Source organism: Apostichopus japonicus, chromosome 7 (genome assembly GCF_037975245.1).
Source record: "Apostichopus japonicus isolate 1M-3 chromosome 7, ASM3797524v1, whole genome shotgun sequence".
In the NCBI taxonomy this organism is placed as follows: Eukaryota; Metazoa; Echinodermata; class Holothuroidea; order Aspidochirotida; family Stichopodidae; genus Apostichopus; species Apostichopus japonicus.
The window spans coordinates 16058378-16080694 of NC_092567.1; the positions used below are offsets into that span (position 1 = coordinate 16058378).

Genomic DNA, 22317 nt, shown 5'->3' on the forward strand with positions numbered 1-22317 from the left:
CTAATAGTATATATTCCCTGGCTCTGTCTAAGCATTTATGTTAAATAGGCTAGACCTATGTAACTATTTATCTGTAATTCCCTGTGGGTCTTCTGTGCTTTCAATCTAACAATATATAATCCCTGGATCTGTCTAAGCATTTATGTTAAATAGACTAGACCTATGTAACTATTTATCTGTAATTCACTGTGAGGCTTCTGTGATTTCAATCTAATAGTATATATTCCCTGGATCTGTCATAGCATTTATGTTAAATAGGCTAGACCTATGTAACTATTTATCTGTAATTCCCTGTGGGTCTTCTGTGCTTTCAATCTAATAATATATAATCCCTGGATCTGTCTAAGCATTTATGTTAAATAGACTAGACCTATGTAACTATTTATCTGTAATTCACTGTGAGGCTTCTGTGATTTCAATCTAATAGTATATATTCCCTGGCTCTGTCTAAGCATTTATGTTAAATAGGCTAGACCTATGTAACTATTTATCTGTAATTCACTGTGGGTCTTCTCCGCTTTCAATCTAATAGCATATATTCCCTGGATCTGTCATAGCCTTTATGTTAAATAGACTAGACCTATGTAACTATTTATCTGTAATTCACTGTGAGTCTTCTGTGCTGTCAATCTAATAGTATATATTCCATGGATCTGTGTAAGCATTTATGTTTTATAGGCTAGACCTATGTAACTATTATTCTTTAATTCACTGTGAGTCTTCCGTGCTTCAATGTAATAGTATATATCCCTGGATCTGTCATAGCACTTATGTTAAGTAGGCTAGAATGATCTACCTAATTTCTGAAAGATTTGCCTGAATTTGACTTGGTCCTGAGCTCCAACAATTCCTCATGCAGGTCTCTGTCTTTCATGTAGCTACATTGATAGCCTTACAGAGATCTATCATAGCTAGGATGTCAAGTTAACTAAGGCTTTATATTTATATAGCTAGTAATTGCATCACTAATTTTACTACAGGTCTTTATTTACCTGAATCTGACCTTGCCCTAAGGTCCAAGTCATCCTCAGTACTTGGTCTTCTATGTTTCCTATCCAACAGAAGTGCATATATGACCTTTTCTGTATTGTGGCTGTAGTAAAATCAGAAGAGACATTGAATAAGGTTTAGACTTGAACTATAACAGGGATGAGCCTAGGGTAAAAAAAAAATCACTGAACTTTGCAAAAATTGCGGTATAGGCTCCAGTTTGCATATGCTACATGTGTTAGGATAATAGTTTTTGTCCTCGAGGTAGAAAAGAAATCAAGGATATTCCGCGAATTCGCGGAAACTCATGCCTGCTATAATGTCTGACACACAGTATATCTTCACGAGTCATACAATGCACATGTATGTTTAAATTAAGACGATGACAACGGCACTCAGACAATTTTAAATATCAAAGCAACAGTTCTTGTTAATATGGCTCTGTAACTTTCTTCTTCAATATCCTATTTCCTACTAGATTGCCATAGAATTTCATTCAATCTCGTACAATTGTAATGTTACTTGGTGAAATAGACTGGAAGAAATCTGATCAATTGTAACAATCCTAAAAGTGTGTTTAAAAAAACAGTTTCGTCTTGACTTCTTTGACAAGAAACTAAAGCTGTTAAAGGTGCCTTAACATAATTAATACCATTTTTATAAGCATCCTTACTTGTTAATTGTAAAACTATATTCTATACCCTGAAAATACCCCAAAAGACAAAATAATGCTCAACTTTATGTCAAAGATGTGAACATAGCAGCCATTTACATAGTAGTTATTTACACTTTTTCTTCTACATTTTCAATAACCACTTACAGGTCTTCTTTGCAACTAATTAGGTGAATTGTTGTTTGTCATTACATTTGGAATCAAGTACTTTAAAAAAAATGAAATTAAAAGAATTAATATCCACCAAAAAAGGGAGAATTAAAGAGCAACAAATTAAACAAGAGAAAAAACAAAGGCAGACATACCGACAGAAAAAACAACAACAAATGAATAAAGAAAGAAACAGATTAAGAATAATAAGAATAAATTAAAAGAATTGATATCACTAGTCCCCCCTCCAAAAAAAGGGAGAATTAAATAGCAACGAATTAAACAAGAGAGACAAAGGCAGACATACCGACAGAAAAAACAACAACAAATGAATAAAGAAAGAAACAGATTAAGAATAATAAGAATAAATTAAAAGAATTGATATCACTAGTCCCCCCTCCAAAAAAAGGGAGAATTAAATAGCAACGTATTAAACAAGAGAGACAAAGGCAGACATACAGACAGAAAAAAACAACAACAAATGAATAAGCAAGAAACAGATTAAGAATTCAAAGAATAAATTAAAACAATTAATATCCCCCCAAAAATGGAGAATTAAAGAGCAGCAAATTAAACAAGAGAGACAAAGGCAGACAAACAGACAGAAAAAAACAACAACAAATGAATAAAGAAAAGAAACAGATTAAGAATAATAAGAATAAATTAAAAGACTTAATATGCCCCCCCCCCCTCCCCAATAAAGGAGAATTAACAAGCAACAAATTAAACAAGAGAGAAAAGGGCAGACATACAGATAGACAGACAGACAGAGACAAAAGAAATGACAAGAGCGACAGAGGCGGAGCATCCATACAGTCAGAGGGGGCGGATGCCCCCCCCCCTAACAGACTCAAATGGACTGCTGGCGCCCTTTTCAGCTTTTTACCACTTTTTACTTATTCGCGATTATTACTTTTTTATTGCGCTTTCAAATACCTATTGACATTTGTCACATTTTGTTAGTGTAATTTTCTGACAAAATGGCGATGACACCAATTTATTCTTCATTTATCTGCAAATTAGCAAGGCGCGGAAAGGGTCATCTCCTGCGATCTAAGGAGTATCTTTATTCAAAAATTTTTCTGTATGCTCCATGCCAACCTGTGGTGGCACTTCGCTTAGATAGTGTGGAAAGCGCCCCTACAGACCAATATCGCCCCCCCCCCTGACCAATACCCCTAGCTCCGCCACCGAAGAGCGATGAAAAGAAATTAATGTAAGGAACTATAGAGTTGACTTACTGGGGACTGAGAAGATTGGCTAATAGTCTATCCTTGTCCTTAAAGCAGCCTAACGATCCCATACTGGCTAGAACGTCCGGATCGATATCCTCTTCACCTAATAAAACTGGAACCTGGCCAAAGAAGGAGAAATGATCTAAGATGGAGAAATTAATAGGTCTAAGTAAGCTAGAAAAGAAGGAAAAAACCATAGTCAGCATATGTAGATGGATTCTATTATTGATGCCATAATTGGAAACTTATTTTAAAGGTTACTCCAAATTTTTTTTCCAAACATGATGGCAGGAATTGACAGGTCTGGTATGTATGCATTTACTCACCCTTAACATTTTTATTTCTGATGTTGACAAATTGTTCAGAACAGAATTCAGCATTTTTGGCAATCTTTTGTATCTTCACAGCTAAGAGAAGAATTACATAGAAGTACATAGCCCATAAATACACCAGTCTCTCCCTTAATTATCCTCCTACCGCCTCCCCCAACCCCCCCCCCTCACTCAAAGTTTAACTTACCTTTAATGGCTGAATATTTCGAGATATTAGTTCCTCCTGATTTTCATTTCTTGAGCCTCTGTAAAGTAAAGGTAAAAAAACATTTTCATAAATTATAAGTTGTCTACTAACAGTGACTGGATAACCTGCTATAGTACCAATGAGACTGGTACAATTTAGCTACATGGTAGAAGTTCACTTTGTAGACATAGTTTGCTAAACCTGCATTGGATACTTCTTAAATTCTATGAAATATATTTCATTTTCTCGATGTCAAACTTAGATCTGCTGTGATCATCAAAAAGCAGCAATTAGCTAACCGTATATTTTGTACTCTTGTAGTTCATATGTCGGAGAGGTTACCCTGCAATTGCCACCAAGTTTAATACTTTTAATACTTTCAATTTAATACTTTCAATTAATACTTAATTTAATTTAAAATAATACTTTTAATTAATTTATACTTTTTTTAATAATACTTTAACTTATTGTTTTTTTAATAATACTTTAATTAATTTAATTTAATTTAATACTTAACTTAATTTAAAACTTAATTTAATACTTTCAATTAATACTTTCAATTTTAGGGAGCAGGCCAGCACATTTGTAAGGCTAAACACAGGTAATATCACAGGAGTGTTACAGTGTAGAGGTGAAAGATGACGGTGATTGGAAAGCAATAAAATCTATCAAAATTATTATTATCTTTTTTTAATTGGAGATTATCAAGATGTATGGTCAGCTAAATTAATAGAACAAAGGTTTGAATGATCAGTGAGAATCCGACAGTCCTTCAAATCTTGAAAGAAAATTCCAGATCAATAAAGCAAACTCTAAAATGAGCTACCACTGTTAGTTGGATTGCCACCTGATGTGAAGTGTAGGTTGCCAGCAATTATTCTAGTTTTCTACACATGCAAAGTGCAAATTGGTTACTTAGCTTTATACTAAACATAGCAGTCATTCAAAATATGAGAAAGTGTATTTATCTTGCAAAAAGTCCTGTCCAAGGCTGTAAATGTTGTTACAGTTATTACACAAAATGAGAAACATTTTTAACCTTGTTAGCTGATGGAGGAAAATATTTTTACTTACACAAGATACCATGGGTGCCTTTTTATTTGTGATATCTGTCATAGAAAGATAAAAAGAAGAAAATTGATGCGATGAAAGAAAGATCATAATAATGTGTTAATATCTCAACATAAACCCCAAAAATATAGAAATAGCTAAACAATAACAAATAGAACTGTGAAATTTATGATATAAATAACCAAAACATGCATATATGAAACAAAAATCCCTAGGGTTGATACGCAGTTTGCTTAACATATTTTGTGACTTTTTCTCTTCATTTTTTTTCTTCTACAAAAAGTGATCTTTATGGCGACATGCCCATCACTGTAAAATGTCATTTTCTCTTTATCTTGTTCCTTTTGTTGTAGAATCTGTGGATTTGTGAAATAATTCAACTAAACTTGTGAATTACATATCTAAACTCCATTTCAAATTTTCCAGGATTCAAAGTTATTTGTATTTTCAGTCGCTTTTTCTCCAGGCTTTCATGCACTTGCAAAGCAATATAATTAAAGACTACCCTTAAAAAAAAATATATAAAAAAAAAATTGGAAAATTGTTTCAGAATTCAATGGAATCATTTATTCCTCACAGGTATCATTTTTTTTTAATTGAACAAACGTTAATTAATAGCATCGTCATTTTAACAATGCGACTGTTATTGTAAGGGAAGGAAGGATGTTTCAAACTGGATGTCATCTGCTACCATCAACCAATGAATAAGTTTGACCTACATTATGTTGTCATCAATCATCAAAGGTCATAATCTAATGCTACCACTGTGGCTGCATAACACTAAATCTGACATTAACACCAAGCAGGGATGTGCTCACACTGGGCGGCACCGGGTGGCTGGGCCCAGCAGTTCTGAATGCACAAACAGTATTTTAAACATTTCCGCCCGACACTTTTTTGATGATAATTTAACAAATTTTACCATAGCCAAAATCTGGGAGAGTACATGGCACAGAATAGCCAAAATAGCACCACCTAAGGATACTTCATGTGCAAATTTGTCCAGTGGGGAGGGGGTACCCCACCCATGAGATCCCTCTCCCAGGGTGTGGATCACACTAACGCACAATCTGCCCGGCACTCAAATTTTCCTGAGCACATCCCTGACCAAGGATATATAAACATCAGACTCCATGCCATTCACACTGTCTATTAGTTTTACAACCAGCCGACAGTATAAAGAGACCCTCCCCCCTCCCCTCCCGGCCGTCTGGGATTAAACTTACTGCAAGTCTTTTTTCTGTATTGACCTCCACCATTCCTCTCAGCAGATTCTGACAGTCTGGGGGCACAAAGTGAGGAATGTGAAATACTCCCTTCTTGACTTTCTCTAGTAGATTCCTGAGGTTGTCGTCATCGAAGGGGAGTGCACCCTGTCGCGAGAGGGACAAAAGAGGAACATCAAATTATTTCATTTCTGACTGCCTAGCTCTCAAGAGAGGATTGCAAGATTAACAATCAAATAATTTGACAATAATTGTCATTTATAGTGAAATAATTGAAGAATACGGTTCCCATCAAAATAGTCCAAAATGGTTCACTTCAATAATTAATTTGATCAGTAACCTTCCCAAGCTAGGTTCATGGCCAGATAACACCATATCTGGTACAATCGCAGAATATTAGAGTAAACCAGAGAAATAACATATGACTCATAATTGACAAATAAGGAGTAATGTTTGAGAAAATATATTTGAATTTTCGGTCCCCCTGGGACCTTCATCAGCAATACCTTGCAGTGGAATGAAAAGTACAAAATGTAACACAAAGAAAGTATGACGCTAGAAGGTCCCAGGGGGAGCGAAAATTCCAATATATTTTCTAAAACATTACTCCTTATTTGACAATTATGGATCATATCTTATTTCTCTGGTTTTCTCTAATATAATCTTTTGTCGTAAACATGGATTTTACTTTGAACACTAAATATATGCCCTGATGACAAAAAAAAAAAAAAATAGTGTAACTGAAATAAGATAAAAAAAAATCATAAAATTACACTACATTAAAATATTCTCAGTAATAAGTGACTTAATTTGTGTTTTCATGCCTCAGTTCTGCATTGATCTCATAAATAATTAACTTAAGTTCATCCACAAAGAACAAGATGTTGGCTATTAACAGTGGCTAAAAATTAACTCCAGACTGTTACTTAAATTATATGCAACATGTATGCTTTGATAAAAGAGAACACTTTGCTTGCATTGCAAGTCCTTTCATTAACCACCCTTTGACCTCTGATATTCAAGACTATATCCACAGGGTGTACAACTAAAGCATTTTTCATTCAGGTGAGAGTTTTATTGTGTTTCACCCAATTGCCTACAGCATAAATTTTTAGTTTCAGAAAAGTGTTTGAGAGTGACTGTATTTGGTTTTCATGGTGATATTAATATGAAACACTGTGCAATTCTTTGGTAAACTGCTGTGACTGCTGCAATAATTTGCAGTGATCGGACCTCCAATACAAACACCATTAAGGAGAGACATTTGATGTGAACTACAGTAGCTGGCACTTGTGTGAAAATTACTGACAGCTACAATATGTAGCTCTGTACTACATACAGTCAATGCAAAGAGTGTGAAGACTTGCGCAAAAAGAAACATTTAATGCCGGTAATCTGACCTAGTTTTGAAGGAGGTGTAACAGAAGTGTTAGACACCACCATCGATCCCATAAAAACACACACAGCTTGCAACCGTCGGTAATTAGACACTAGTGTATGGTCAGTACATACAGCTGCGGTCAATACCCACAGCACAGTATACAACCAATACAGCGAGGAACATCTCAGGTCCAGCTAAAGATAACAAGGTATCGCATTTCATTACTGTCTGCACTTTGTAGCAACCAGACAAAACGTCACTTGCAAGCAACGGAAAGTTAACTTTTTCAGATGGCTGCACGCGGTTTGGGGCGAGTCTTCAATGCCTTTAACTATCTGGTTTCAGGAAACGTTTTAATTTTCAAACTTGCATCTTTGCATGACTCACAGCACGTATACGGACTGTTTACTGTATGACTACAATGATAAAATGGTGATATCTTTAACTTACTATCAAACTAAACATTCCCCAAAAACTACCTTCTGTAATTTTTTATTTATCCCACAAGAATTGGAATAAATATGATAGTAGCTTACAGTAAACCATGAAAATTTGGGATTGGAATCTAGTTTATTTCATGAACAATGAAACATTTCAAAATCTACCAGGTGGGGGAATAACTGGGAAGGTGGGAACTTGGGGGGTATGGTTTCATGAGAAGGAGAGGTTTTGACCAGAAGTAACCGGTTGTAGAGGGCATACAGTGCTAAAAAGGCTATCATTTCACTCTAGGCACGGTAGAGCTAAAGTGCTAAGGTTGTGAGGAGACAGGTAAGCTTGTCGTTCATTAATTTAACAGAGATGTAACAGAGATGCAAGTTGGTATTTATAATAATAATAATAAATGAGACTTATATAGCGCCAATCAGTAAACAAAAGTTACTGCTCAAAGCGCTTTACAAAGAAAGTAGATTAATTTACAAAAGAACAAGTGAAAAAATGGGTCTTAAGTAGACTTTTGAAAGTAGAAAGTTTATAGCAAGTTCGAATGTGATCTGGTAACTTGTTCCAGAGATAAGACCCAGAGTATTGGAAGCTTCTGTAACCATAGTTCTTCAATCGTGGTTTTGGAACAGTTAAATACTGTTCCAAAACCACGAATTTAACTGTCTAACAGCAGCTATACAATAGACAAAATGCCCTGTGTATACAGTATATATACACAAATATTAACTCCTGACTTAGAATGCATGGTAATAACAAATAAGGCAATCAAGTGTTGACCTTTATCAACTTTAAAGCACGTAAGGGGGGCCCGGGAACAATGAATGTGGGAAATCAACATATCACATCCTCTTTTAAAATTTATTTTTGGAGTTTCGGCCTTCACTTATCTCATAAATGGATAACCAAATCCTTTTGATGGAAGTAATTTACTTCAATGCAGAACCTCTTCACTGACAGAGTTGTTAAAGCCAAGGTCTTACTGACGACTTTAATATACAAATTGCTATTTTTGTTCGGTTCTACTATCGTGAGGTATTTTTCTATGCAAAAAATGACAGCATTCTTCAGAGTTAAAAATGAACTGCTTTAATTAGAGAATGAGAAGGTTATAATCAAATGGTAATATTTTCACGGTTGGGAAGAATAAATTGGTAAAGTGCAGTAAGTGTCAAATTGCTGTCCATTGATAAAGACCTTGATATGATATGATACAACGTCACAGAGGCTCTCTTAGTGTTGTCAATGCAAATAACAACACACAGGCTTCCCTATTTGGTTGGAAAATAATATGTTACTGTTTCTCTGTAACAGAGATGCAGTTTTCTCCCAGCATACCATAAATGAGTACAAGTCAAGTCTGCGGTTGAATTGGATAACATTAAATTGCACAGCAGCCCTCCTAAAAACTGTTACTCATTGACGTAACCATCGTCATTGAGAATTGTCATTTTATAGGCATGTGCCAAATCAAATTACAGTAATGAATGATTAAATTTAATGATTAAATCCACACTACCTACTGATATCCACATTTTATGAAAGTTCTCACAAAACTTTAATAGACTGATTAGTTAAAGAAAGCATGAAACTGGATTCATGGCCCATATAGTAAATGACCCTCATTTTCAGTTTGCGAACATATTTGCTGATGTTCACCCGCCACACCTAGTGTATAATGCTGGGGTGGGCAACCTACATCCCGCGGGCCACATGCGGCCCGCCAGTGAATTTTTGGCGCCTGTGAGATGTCTCAAGAAAATGAGAAAAATCAATCTATTTTACATCATCACAAAAACAAGCTAGCTGCTTAGAATTTATTGGCACTAATGAGGCTGTCAGGTAGGCCTATTATCCCCATTAATTATCAATTGTACTGTATTGACATTATGTTTTTGTGAATTACAAATTAAGTACACGCACCTATTTCTTGAAAGTCCTCGGAATCAAAGGTTTAAAATCAACTGCAGGTCCTTGGTTAGGTGCGGCCCAGTCAATTGTTCATTCCTTATATCTGGCCCATTCATTCAAAAAAGTTGCCCACCCCAGGTATAATGGAATGACTTGCTGTCGGTGATGACACAGAGAGATTATTGCGAGCGCAGATGGTGTGTCTCTCTTGAACGTACGCAGCTCCGATGTTACTCAAGTTACAAGGCCTGTTTCGTTCACTACTCGTTGCCCGACCCTCACTCTTGAAACAAACTTTAAATTAGTGAATGTCAACTTACAGATATGCATACAGATCTCACCCTGGCCCTCTCATATTTAGTTAAACAGCCACTCACCACAAGTAATGCGTAAAGGATGACTCCAGCGCTCCAAACATCTGCTTTTCTTCCATCGTACTTCTCCCCCTGATGAAGATCGAAAATATGGAACTTAAGCGGTCGTAATAACTCTAAAACATAACATCAAATTAAAACTTTACAAAACTGTCATTTTCTGAGAAATCCAATGTCAAAACAGCTTCTAGCAACAAAAACAAGAAAGTGAACTACCAAAGGCTCGAAATATAAGTGTTAAACTAAACTTCTTTGTTTCTGAGGTAATTTGAGCCTAATTGAGAGAACCAGGGAGTCCTTCACTACACAGACTTACTTAAAATTCATTATTTATATTTTGCTGATTCTCTGAACAGCTATTTATTAAGTGCTAGGTCCTACAGTAGGTAGATATATTACCATATACATAACATTTTAAAGTCACACACCTTAACTTGGAACTGGCCCACCCCAAATGCTAGGTTACATCTTTCAACATACTACAACTACACACTCTATACCCTGTGGACAATTGCAAGGGTACTAACAACATTTGTCTTTTTTAAGTCCACCACACCCAACTTCACAAGAACCTGAGCTAGCTCAGATGTGTGTGACCGGGACACAATCGTAAAGGGTACCACAGCGTCTTCTCTGGAGGGGCCCAGTTCACTACACCTAACCCTTTGGTTTCTTTCATGTGTTGTGATGGTACCACAGTTTTCTCTTTATGGCCATTGTACACCATAAACCCTACATAACCCTACCCTGTGGTTGTACAATCGTAAAGGGTGCCACAGCGTCTTCTCTGGAGGTGCCCAGTTCACTACACCTTACCCTTTGGTTTCTTTCATGTGTTGTGATGGAACCACAGTTTCTCTTTATTGCTTTGGTACACCATAATCCCTACATAACCCTACCCTGTGGTTGTACAATCGTAAAGGGTACCACAGCGTCTTCTCTGGAGGGGCCCAGTTTCACTACACCTTACCCATTGGTTTCTTTCATGTGTTGTGATGGTACCACAGTTTCTCTTTATTGCTTTGGTACACCATAATCCCTACATAACCCTACCCTGTGGTTGTACAATCGTAAAGGTACCACATCGTCTTCTCTGGGGGGGCCTAGTTCCCTACACCTTACCCATTGGTTTCTTTCATGTGTTGTGATGGTACCACACTTTCTCTTTATTGCCATGGTACACCATAATCCCTACATAACCCTACCCTGTGGTTGTACAATCGTAAATGGTACCACATCCTCTTCTCTGGAGGGGCCTAGTTCCCTACACCTTACCCATTGGTTTCTTTCATGTGTTGTGATGGTACCACAGTTTCTCTTTATTGCCATGGTACACCATAAACCCTACATAACCCTACCCTGTGGTTGTACAATCGTAAAGGGTGCCACAGCGTCTTCTTTGGAGGGGCCCAGTGCACTACACCTTACCCTTTGGTTTCTTTCATGTGTTGTGATGGAACCACAGTTTCTCTTTATTGCTTTGGTACACCATAATCCCTACATAACCCTACCCTGTGGTTGTACAATCGTAAAGGTACCACATCGTCTTCTCTGGGGGGGCCTAGTTCCCTACACCTTACCCATTGGTTTCTTTCATGTGTTGTGATGGTACCACACTTTCTCTTTATTGCCATGGTACACCATAATCCCTACATAACCCTACCCTGTGGTTGTACAATCGTAAATGGTACCACATCGTCTTCTCTGGAGGGGCCTAGTTCCCTACACCTTACCCATTGGTTTCTTTCATGTGTTGTGATGGTACCACAGTTTCTCTTTATTGCCATGGTACACCATAAACCCTACATAACCCTACCCTGTGGTTGTAAAATGGTAAAGGGTGCCACAGCGTCTTCTCTGGAGGGGCCCAGTTCACTACACCTTACCCTTTGGTTTCTTTCATGTGTTGTGATGGAACCACAGTTTCTCTTTATTGCCATGGTACACCATAATCCCTGCATATCCCTACCCTGTGGTTGTACAATCGTAAATGGTACCACATCGTCTTCTCTGGAGGGGCCTAATTCCCTACACCTTACCCATTGGTTTCTTTCATGTGTTGTGATGGTACCACAGTTTCTCTTTATTGCCACGGTACACCATAATCCCTACATAACCCTAACCCTGTGGTTGTAAAATCGTAAAGGGTGCCACAGCGTCTTCTCTGGAGGGGCCCAGTTCACTACACCTTACCCTTTGGTTTCTTTCATGTGTTGTGATGGAACCACAGTTTCTCTTTATTGCCATGGTACACCATAATCCCTACATAACCCTACCCTGTGTTTGTTTACACGTATGTATAGCCACAGGACAAACATGGGGCCGGTATCACAGTTTGCCCCCTTTGGCCTACTAAACCATTCATCACCCTATACGTAGTTGGTTACATGTGTGCAACTGCAGGACCATCATGCGTCTGTAATTAACCATAATTATGGCCTCATCATGGTCCCTTTTATACTACACCGTACTTTAGCCCTACGTGCCAAGTACTTACACGTATAACTTCAGGACAGGCGTAGTGAGGAGAACCACAGCTGGTCTCTAGTAGAGACTGCTCTAGCTGTAAGGAAGCCATACCAAAATCAGCCACTCGGATATTATTTCGATCGTCAAGAAGCAAGTTCTCTGGCTTTAAATCCCGATGGCTGTTGACAAATGAAGTTTTATTATTCTTTGAATTAGTTTACTATAAATATAAACACACACCTAACCAGTAGATATGTACAGGAACTTGATGTAGTAGGTCACATGATAACTGTAAAAGATTTTGATGTGCATCATGAATATTCATAAATTCACACCAAAACACTCACCATACAGAGTGACTGTGACAAAACTCTATAGCAGAAATAATTTGTCTGAAGAACTTCCTGGCTTCTCGTGGAGTTAGTCTGCCCTTCCTCACCAGATAGTCAAATAGCTCTCCTCCAGAAACATGCTCTAGTATCAGATACCTGAAAAAACAACAACAAAAAACAAGTAAAACAACCATAATCTTCAAAAATTGCCTGGTTTAGGAGTCTATGAGCCCTCATACTTACCTCCTATTTACTTATGTATTTCCCTTAATAGCTCAATTAAGGTATTTCATTCTGCACTTGGATACCTGTACAAAACCATTATTGTAATAGAAGCTTCAATTATCTGTGCCATAAAATTAGAAATTAATGTTATAGGCCTAATAAATTCATAAATTAGTAATCAATTAGAAAACGAAAAACGTGCTCTTTGAATTAACCATGTTTGTGGCACTTATTTGCTTACAAGAAGTACTTAGAAACTCATTCGGTTATACTTTTAAATACATGTTACAAAACATTCTCAATCGCACATTACTCTCAGCCACAAACACCATAATTAAACATAATTTGCTGATTAATTTTCCATGATTTAGTGACAGTAATTTGTCTGTATAACAAAAACAGTCAACAATCAATGGTTTAAAACAAGCTGAGCATTAAAAGAATCAAAACCAAACATGATTGATATCAGCCTGTACTGTATACTTACAAGTACTTTTTATTTTCATAAACATCAAACAAACCCAAGACGTGAGGATGCTCAATTAATTTCATGATGGCAATTTCTCTTTCCACCTGGAAAAAAAGAACAAACACAGTCATTCATGTTTTTTCTTTTTGTTAGAGAATGAAGAGCATGTTGTGATGGACAGACTTAATTATAACATTCTTCAATGTTTCAAGAAAACGGCAGTGAAAAAATTAGTTAAATCCCATCCAACTGGCACCAAACGTTTTCTAATGATCTCTATTTATATCCTCTCCCACATTAACCCCCCCCCCAAGAGATCAATGTATCAACAAATTTGGTCTTTTTCAAACAGCTCAAATTCACTGACTTCCTTCCCACTTACAGGCACATCTTGTCTGAAACACACTCCCACATCCCGGGACTTCTGATTCAACATGTGAGAATGTTAAATTACTTCATGATAACATTTTCTACAGTATTGTTCAAGTTGAAGAAAGAAACCCAACTCAATGTAGCTTAAATACCAAGTAAAAACAATGCTACTGTGTATGCATAATTAAGTGTAGGTTTTCATAAACAGCAACAACCAGTGTTTTAATTGAATTAACACATGAGCATTAATTTACAATATTAGAGCAGTATCTTCTTCCTTCTCACCAGTCTGTCAGATTAAACCTCCACAAAACACACTCTTTTACCCAATCCTCCCACCCCCCCCCGGGCCACTCCTCATCAGCCTCACATCTACCATCTCTCCCTGCCCCCTCACCCCTCAATATTTCTAAGTCTACTTTGCTGTGAATTTAGAAAAATTTAGAAAAATGTGGCCTTGAACAGTTGAACTATGACTTTTGTCTCCATCCAACCCATACAACTCCACCCCATCCGCCCCCCCATCCGCCCCCCATCCGCCCCCCATCCGCCCCCCATCGGCCCCCCCACCTGTACATCTATATTCTGTGTTTCTATAACCGTTCTATTCTTATACTACAAATTGTTGTCTCCACCACGACCCAAACTTCCCCAACCCACTTATTCTCCTTATAACCTTTCAGTTGGCACGTACCTTAGAGGTACATCCTGTACTGTAACACCTAATAATACATGTCTCCCTACTGAATATATATATAGCATGCTGTCTCTTTTAAATAACACTTGTCTACAGCTATCTTCTTCCTGCCATTTTCTGACTACAGTACTTATCTGTCTGCAGTGCATGTACTGTACAGTATGGTGTTTTAGTCATGCATTTCCAATTATCTCCCTCATTGCTTGATGTCCTTGTGACTTATAATCACTTAATCTTGATTTGAATAATTAAACAAAACATCCTTAAATTAATTGCGTTCAACAGTTCAGCACTTAAAGTTAAAAAGCTCACATACAGTTTAACTATTAACATTATATACATTACATATAGATACTATATTAATAATAGTAATACATCATTAATTACTGTACCAAAGTGACCTTTGACCTCTGGCAGCATACCTTCACATCATTCCAAATGTTTAACTGATTTTGGTATACAGGCAGTAATCTTACTGCGTACAGCCAAATTGAGGACTAAATATTATGATAAGTTCACCTTCATGAGTACTGATTCGCTGAGTTTTTCTTTATTGACGATCTTGATGGCAACTTTCCTTCCTGTAATGCAATGAACGCCAAGCTTCACCAACCCTGAAAGAACAAGATGAATATATACCTTTAAGCGCTTTGAGGCCTTTGCATAAAGCGCTATATAAATATTTGCTTATTATTATTATTATTATTTAAACTTCTAGATATTAAATTTACAAGTGTCTTTAACAATGAAAGTACTTTGCCTTCATACTTTTAACTGACAGTGTCATTTTATTTGAAACTCCTTTGTACAGATGCCATTTTCAAAAAAGGACTGAACTTCAAATTCATTAATATTAATAACATACCATTTAGAAAGAAAGGAGAATGTATTAATCAGGCATCACAATAGAGTCCCTGCAAACAGGATGCAGCTGACCAGTGGAGGATGGGTGTATGCAGTACCACATAACAATTTTCAAAACAAATGATTTCTGTACTGCGATGCCCTCATTCCCGCACCCTTCCCCTCACCCAAATAAAAAGAAAACAAACTTCCCAGCAGTGATTTTCATGCATTCATGTTACTGTCAGAGGCAATTCGAACAGCACTGAAAATTGTTTTGACTTCTCTTATCCCTTCCCCTCCCCCTCCCCCACCCCTGTGAGTTAGCAAACCCTTGATATGCTTAATTTGGTCTTATCAATCGCAGACTAAGAGGAATATAGTAGTAGTAGTAAATTGAGTCTTGTCTATCCGACATGCTCAGTGATTAACCTCCGCCACGTATCACGATCTTTGCAAGGTTTATTGCTTCCTCGAAATTGTTAATGTTAACGTCCTTAAATTGCGACTTTATTTTTCCAAGCAAGGTAGTCACAGGACTTCCTACTGGCTTAGCTGTATATCTCAATGCTTCTCTTAAAGCAACCTTTGCTGGAGCGTCCTCCTGGAGTCTTGCTACATGACCGAAAAATCTCAATCTTCTATGTGCGACTATGGAATATGCACAACCAAAATTGCAAAGTTAACCTATTTATGATTTTCTGTAAAGAATTAAGTTTAATTTTACTTGTAAGTTCTTGTCAATTCATTTCTTGCATTTACATATATATATTTTTGACTCAAGGTATAACCAAGCACGCAATCCTACATGTACTTGTACAGCTGAAGGGTTAGAATTGAATAAATACATTTGTACTTGGACTGTGAAAAACCGTGACATGACAGGTTCAAATGTGACATATTATTGTGTAAATGTGTGATGTACAGCTTATGCAAGGTCTGTCCATACATGAAACCATGTAAAGACCATACTGTACACTACAGTACAAGTGTCAAGCGTACTGTATAGTGTGTTCAATTAGCTTCAGTAAAAATTGTGAAAATGCTACATAAATTACATTGTTATGAATACTAATTCACAATCTTTACTGCGAGTTCTTTTCTATATCTTGAACGTTTGAGTGATGTACAACTAATGCACAGTCTGCCGATGCATGAAACCATGTAAAGACCATACATTACAGTACAAGTGTCAAGTGTGCTGTAGTGTGTTCAATTAGCTTCAGTAAAAATTGTGAAACAGCTATACTTCACAATCTTTACAGCGAGTTCTTTTCTATTTTTAGCTTGAATGTTCACATTTAAAAAACTTAGATAGTACTTACGAACCAGCTGCAGGGTTAATTTGGAGGTGACTTTTTGTAACCAAGGTTCTATACACCCGGTACCCACTGTGTTTAATATGTAAATCAAGTCAGGGTATGTTGTTAATTTGAATAAATTGAACACTTGCAAAAGCAGACTGTTTCAATATTTGGAAATTTTCAATGAAAGGGGTATATAGTGCAGACAGTAATTGCATTAATCCCTGACCAAAGAGAACTGTAAAATGAAAAAAAAAAAAAAAAAAAAAAAAAAGAAAGACCATTGCATAGTTGTTTAACAGTTAAGTTCTAGATAAGTTCAATATAAATCAAACCAACATAATTCTTTTAATGCACCTCTGATGTTTTTTTTTTACATTCCGAATTAAAACTCATCATTTGTGGTGAATCAAAACAAAGTTCAAATCTACAAACTACATACCTTGAAGACTGTTCTCTTTAACGATATATTCTATACAGTGTGGTACTGTTATTTGTCTTATATTTCTAAGGACCTTAGAATATTCTTTGACACAGTTCTAGGCCTAAGTTTCCTGAGATTCCACATCTACTGTAAATAGTCATTAATGTACTTTATAATGTCAGTTCAAAACATAAGAGAGTTCTCCTGTTTTTTCTTATTTTTATCTTCTTGACATTTAATGTACAGGTCCCAGCTAGAACTGGTATTCATACATGCAGTAATGTCCTTTACTGTACTGTACAGTACTGTACATACACAGGGAATAATTAATGCAGTATTTATGCAATGTACATTATTGCATAGCAAAATGCATACTGTAAAACAGGCAAATTTCAAATTTATACAAGTGCAAAGATGTACATAGCATATGTTTACATAGTTAACGATGTAGTATTTTACAAGTGACCAAATTGAGACAAAACTGCGACAAAAAAAAAAAATTAAAAAATTTGAACAGTAAAGTACTCCAGGGCTGAATAAAGTCCATACTCTAGTACATGTATACAATACTTCTAAGTTAAGTTGCATAATACTGACAACAATTTTATTGTAGGTTTATAGTATATCATCAATGTGCATTAACAGTGATTCCACCATGTATTTTACATATATGATCTTCACAAAGTCTGCAAAATCTACTAGGTTTGCTCGATAAATTTAGCAATCATGTCAATTTTAGGACAATATATTTAATATGAAGTCTGATCCGACATACTAGCCACTGAAATAGTATTTAAATGTATGTGTTCACAGCTCACATAAATGCCAGCTTTATTTTTAGACTCTCACTGCAATTTTAACAAAGGGACTTTTTACAGTATTTATTTCTTTTTCAAAATTTACAGGCCAAATATTGCTTGACTGTACAATAACAATGTAGTTACTGCATGTACAATTGAAGGAAAACACCCATGGATTCATTTACCTTATGCACTGTATTATTGTATAAGAATATAAAGCACTTTTGAATGTTAACTTTGTTACTGTAAGTGCACATTTAATTGTTTCCATGGCAACCTTTACAATTTCATGCCTTATAAACAACTGAAAATGTCAATGTAGAGACTCGTTCAAATCGTCATGAACGCTAGCTACGTATGTGAAAAGAATATTAAAAAAAACTCAGGGTATGAATACAGAACGATAAAGATTGTGGCTTAAATTCCTGTGTCACGGTAAATTGTGTATAAATTTCAAGATTTCACTCAATTTACGTAGCTGCAAAGAAGAAGCAGAAGAAGACATCCTGTGCTGGGGAAACACACGCAAGCACATGTTCAAAATGTCAAGGAATTGTCACTGTAGAGCAAGAGGACTCGTACATAGAACGACTATAATTATGAAAACAAATTCTATTGATTAACATACTTTCAATTTAGATGACAAGGTCATATTTTTAATAAATTGAAAATTAATCCACAATATTTTGGAATGTTATTGTCAGTCGAGTTCAAAGACATTCAGAGTATGTACAGTGTACACACTATAATGTGTAAGTATATACACACTGTACTGGTATTCACACTGTATAGTACTATAACAGTAGCAGCTTGGATACACTGAGGTACAATATATGTTCTGTAAGCATATAAACTTAAAGGATTGGTTCAGTTGCCATACATGTTTATGTTACATGAAAGAGGACAATATTTACACAATGGTGAAAAAAACCCTTCAAATATCTTTTTCGGTTAAAGAGATATTCAAGTGTAAAGTTTTATCAGATTGTGTAGAAACTGCTGAAATCTGACTAGCTGTGATGTCACATCCTCACATTCCTGAAAAGTCTTTGTTTTTTGCTCTAAATATTTTGTGAGATTTCATGACTTTCAACCAAAAGATATGTCAGGAGATCTCATATTTGTCAAAGGAAGTATTTGAGATTAAACATCTGAAGAATTTTTGATTATATTATTTTCAAATGTGTTAAAAAATGTAAATACTTTTTAAAGAAATATATTCACATATGTTAAGTAAGTGAGGATGTGACATCACACCCTCACAGTAAGTCTTTCTACACCAGTCGTTTTCAAAGAAATTTTGATATCTTCAAAGTGTCATATACATCTCCTTAACAGAGCATGCTATCATGGTAGTTTCTCTACTGTTCTTTTTGTCGTTTTGTGCTCTTTCATACAAAATAGACATGTCAAACACCTGAACCAATCCTTTAAACTGAACTTATAGAAAGGGATGCTTGGATTTCAGTTTTATGCATATCTCACAAAAGTGCCATTTTATTTGAAGGGAAGTATTAATGTGAAAAAGAAAGCATTTCTTTAAGTGGTTATATATAACTACAAAACCCAATGAAAATTGCCTCGTTCACAGTTTAATATGAGTGTCCATGCATACATTAACACAGTTACAGACAGCTCTCACAAAATTATGAATTTAGGCCTAATCTACAAATTACAGTATCAACTTTCTGTAAGTTTGACATGTTCAAAAAATTTTCATTCTGAAAATATATTTTGATCCAAAGCAATATAATTATTCAAAGCTTCTAGCATAATGCTATCGATAATTTTAAACGACAGCTGCAGTCTGTTAACAAGGTCAAAACTTCTCAAATTGTAATTGTCTTTAATTTGGACGTTACAGAAACGTTCTTTGTAATAAACTGTACTAATGTATTGCTTATCACTATCATGTACAATTTTCAGCGCCTCCTTGTTTCCAATTTTTTTTTTAACACAATAACCACACTCCCAACTAAGCCTTAATTAATTTACCTGAATTTTACCACTTAGGTACGAAGATAGTTAGTACTTACACAAACACATGTTCAACCTTGCAAAGCTTTAGTAGAATTAATTACCATTTACTTTTTTTTTCTCCCTTCCCTTTCTTCCTTAGGCCATCTTATTGGTGGGTAATATAGATTGTATATTTGTCATTATTAAAACCCATCTACAAGGGCTGACTTTGCAGTTCAGATAAATTGCAAGGCATATCATTCAATATAAGTGGGATGCAGTATACAGTACAGTAGGTATCTGGCGGTATGGAGAACTGTGAGAGGCAGTGAACAGTTGGCATCTTAGATCGAGATCAATAATAGGTGATGCCGTTAGAGAGGATGTTTTAACTCTCTCTCTCTCCTGTCAGTCAGTTTTGACGGATACAACAACTGTTATGTGGATATATCCTTTGTGCACTAAGATACAGTATCACACTAACTGGAGTGTGTATATACTGTGTCCTAAGGGCAAATAACATTTATAATGTGAACAGTATGTGACACAGGAGGGATTAAATGAATCGTGATGGTTTCATCTTTGCAGGGAATTTAGTGTCAGCGTTAACATTTCTCTGATCTCCATGTGAAAGACATTTCTCTACTCATGTGGCAGTAAAATTCATGGAATATACTTAGTACTATATGGCAGCACTAATTACTGTAGTACTGTACATAGTAGACCAATGTTAAAGCGTAGGCTGTGTGTGGAGGAAATTATATACTGTAATAAATGATGAGTCATCACTGTATATATATATATATATACAGTATGTACTGTATCCTAGTACCAAACCATATCATTCTACACCACATCCTACTATGCTGTATATATGCTAATACCAAACAATATATGATTCTACACCACACCCTACTGTAATATATTGTACCAAACCATACCATTCTACACCATACCCTACTGTCTTATATACCCTAGTAACACACCATGCCACTCTATACCACCCCTGCTGTACTACTGTATAAACCCTAGTACTATCAGATTGTACCATTATACACCACACCCTACTGTAATATATTGTACCAAACCATACCTGTACCATTCTACACCATACCCTACTGTCTTATATATACCCTAGTAACACACCATGCCACTCTATACCACCCCTGCTGTACTACTGTATAAACCCTAGTACTATCAGATTGTACCATTATACACCACACCCTACTGTAATATATTGTACCAAACCATACCTGTACCATTCTACACCATACCCTACTGTCTTATATATACCCTAGTAACACACAATGCCACTCTATACCACCCCTACTGTACTATATACCCTAGTACCAGAAGATACCATTCTACAGCACACCATACTGTACTGTATACCCTAGTACCAAAATGTACCATTCGATACCACACCCTACTGTCTTATATACCCTAGTAACACACCATGCCACTCTATACCACCCCTGCTGTACTACTGTATAAACCCTAGTACTATCAGACTGTACCATTATACACCACACCCTACTGTAATATATTGTACCAAACCATACCTGTACCATTCTACACCATACCCTACTGTCTTATATATACCCTAGTAACACACCATGCCACTCTATACCACCCCTGCTGTACTACTGTATAAACCCTAGTACTATCAGATTGTACCATTATACACCACACCCTACTGTAATATATTGTACCAAACCATACCTGTACCATTCTACACCATACCCTACTGTCTTATATATACCCTAGTAACACACAATGCCACTCTATACCACCCCTACTGTACTATATACCCTAGTACCAGAAGATACCATTCTACAGCACACCATACTGTACTGTATACCCTAGTACCAAAATGTACCATTCGATACCACACCCTAATGTCTTATATACCCTAGTAACACAACATGCTACTCTATACCACCCCGTACTGTACTATATACCCTAGTACCAGAAGTTACCATCCTACAGCATACCCTACTGTACTGTATACCCTAGTACTATCAGAATGTACCATTCGATACCACACCTAGCTACTGTACTATACCCTATTATACAACACCTAATTATATTCCGGCCATTTGATTGGTCAATTGCTCGTCGATTGCATGCAAAATCCGCTCTATTGCACTCTATGGAATAGAACCATGGGTTATACTTTTTTGGTAGCACTTTTTTCAATGGTAAGAGAGCAGAGAAACCTGTCTGTTCAAAACAATCTGTTGCATGAGTGCATTTTACATCCAATTATATCCAAATTTGAAGGTGTTGTATAAAACAAATAATGAATGGTTTCCATTCGTGCAATAGTGCAAATATTTCATGAGTTGAAAGATGTAATTTGTTCCATTCAACTCGGCTGCGCCTTGTTGAATGGAACATTCCATCTTTCAACTCATGAAATATTTGCACTACTGCACTCATAACCATT

General features: G+C 36.2%; 1 protein-coding gene across 1 annotated transcript in view; it reads right to left on the minus strand.

Annotated features, from left to right (window-relative positions):
* Positions 1 to 22317, minus strand: part of LOC139969478 (serine/threonine-protein kinase BRSK2-like) — a 63461-nt gene that overhangs the window by 25700 nt on the left and 15444 nt on the right. Inside the window, exons 2-11 of the mRNA XM_071974501.1 lie at positions 15058 to 15152; positions 13488 to 13573; positions 12791 to 12931; positions 12472 to 12622; positions 9978 to 10046; positions 5865 to 6011; positions 4642 to 4676; positions 3568 to 3625; positions 3055 to 3167; positions 993 to 1093 (exon numbers count right to left, since the gene is read on the minus strand). Of these exons, the coding sequence (XP_071830602.1) occupies positions 993 to 1093; positions 3055 to 3167; positions 3568 to 3625; positions 4642 to 4676; positions 5865 to 6011; positions 9978 to 10046; positions 12472 to 12622; positions 12791 to 12931; positions 13488 to 13573; positions 15058 to 15152 (996 nt within the window). The remainder of the gene's footprint in view (positions 1 to 992; positions 1094 to 3054; positions 3168 to 3567; positions 3626 to 4641; positions 4677 to 5864; positions 6012 to 9977; positions 10047 to 12471; positions 12623 to 12790; positions 12932 to 13487; positions 13574 to 15057; positions 15153 to 22317) is intronic.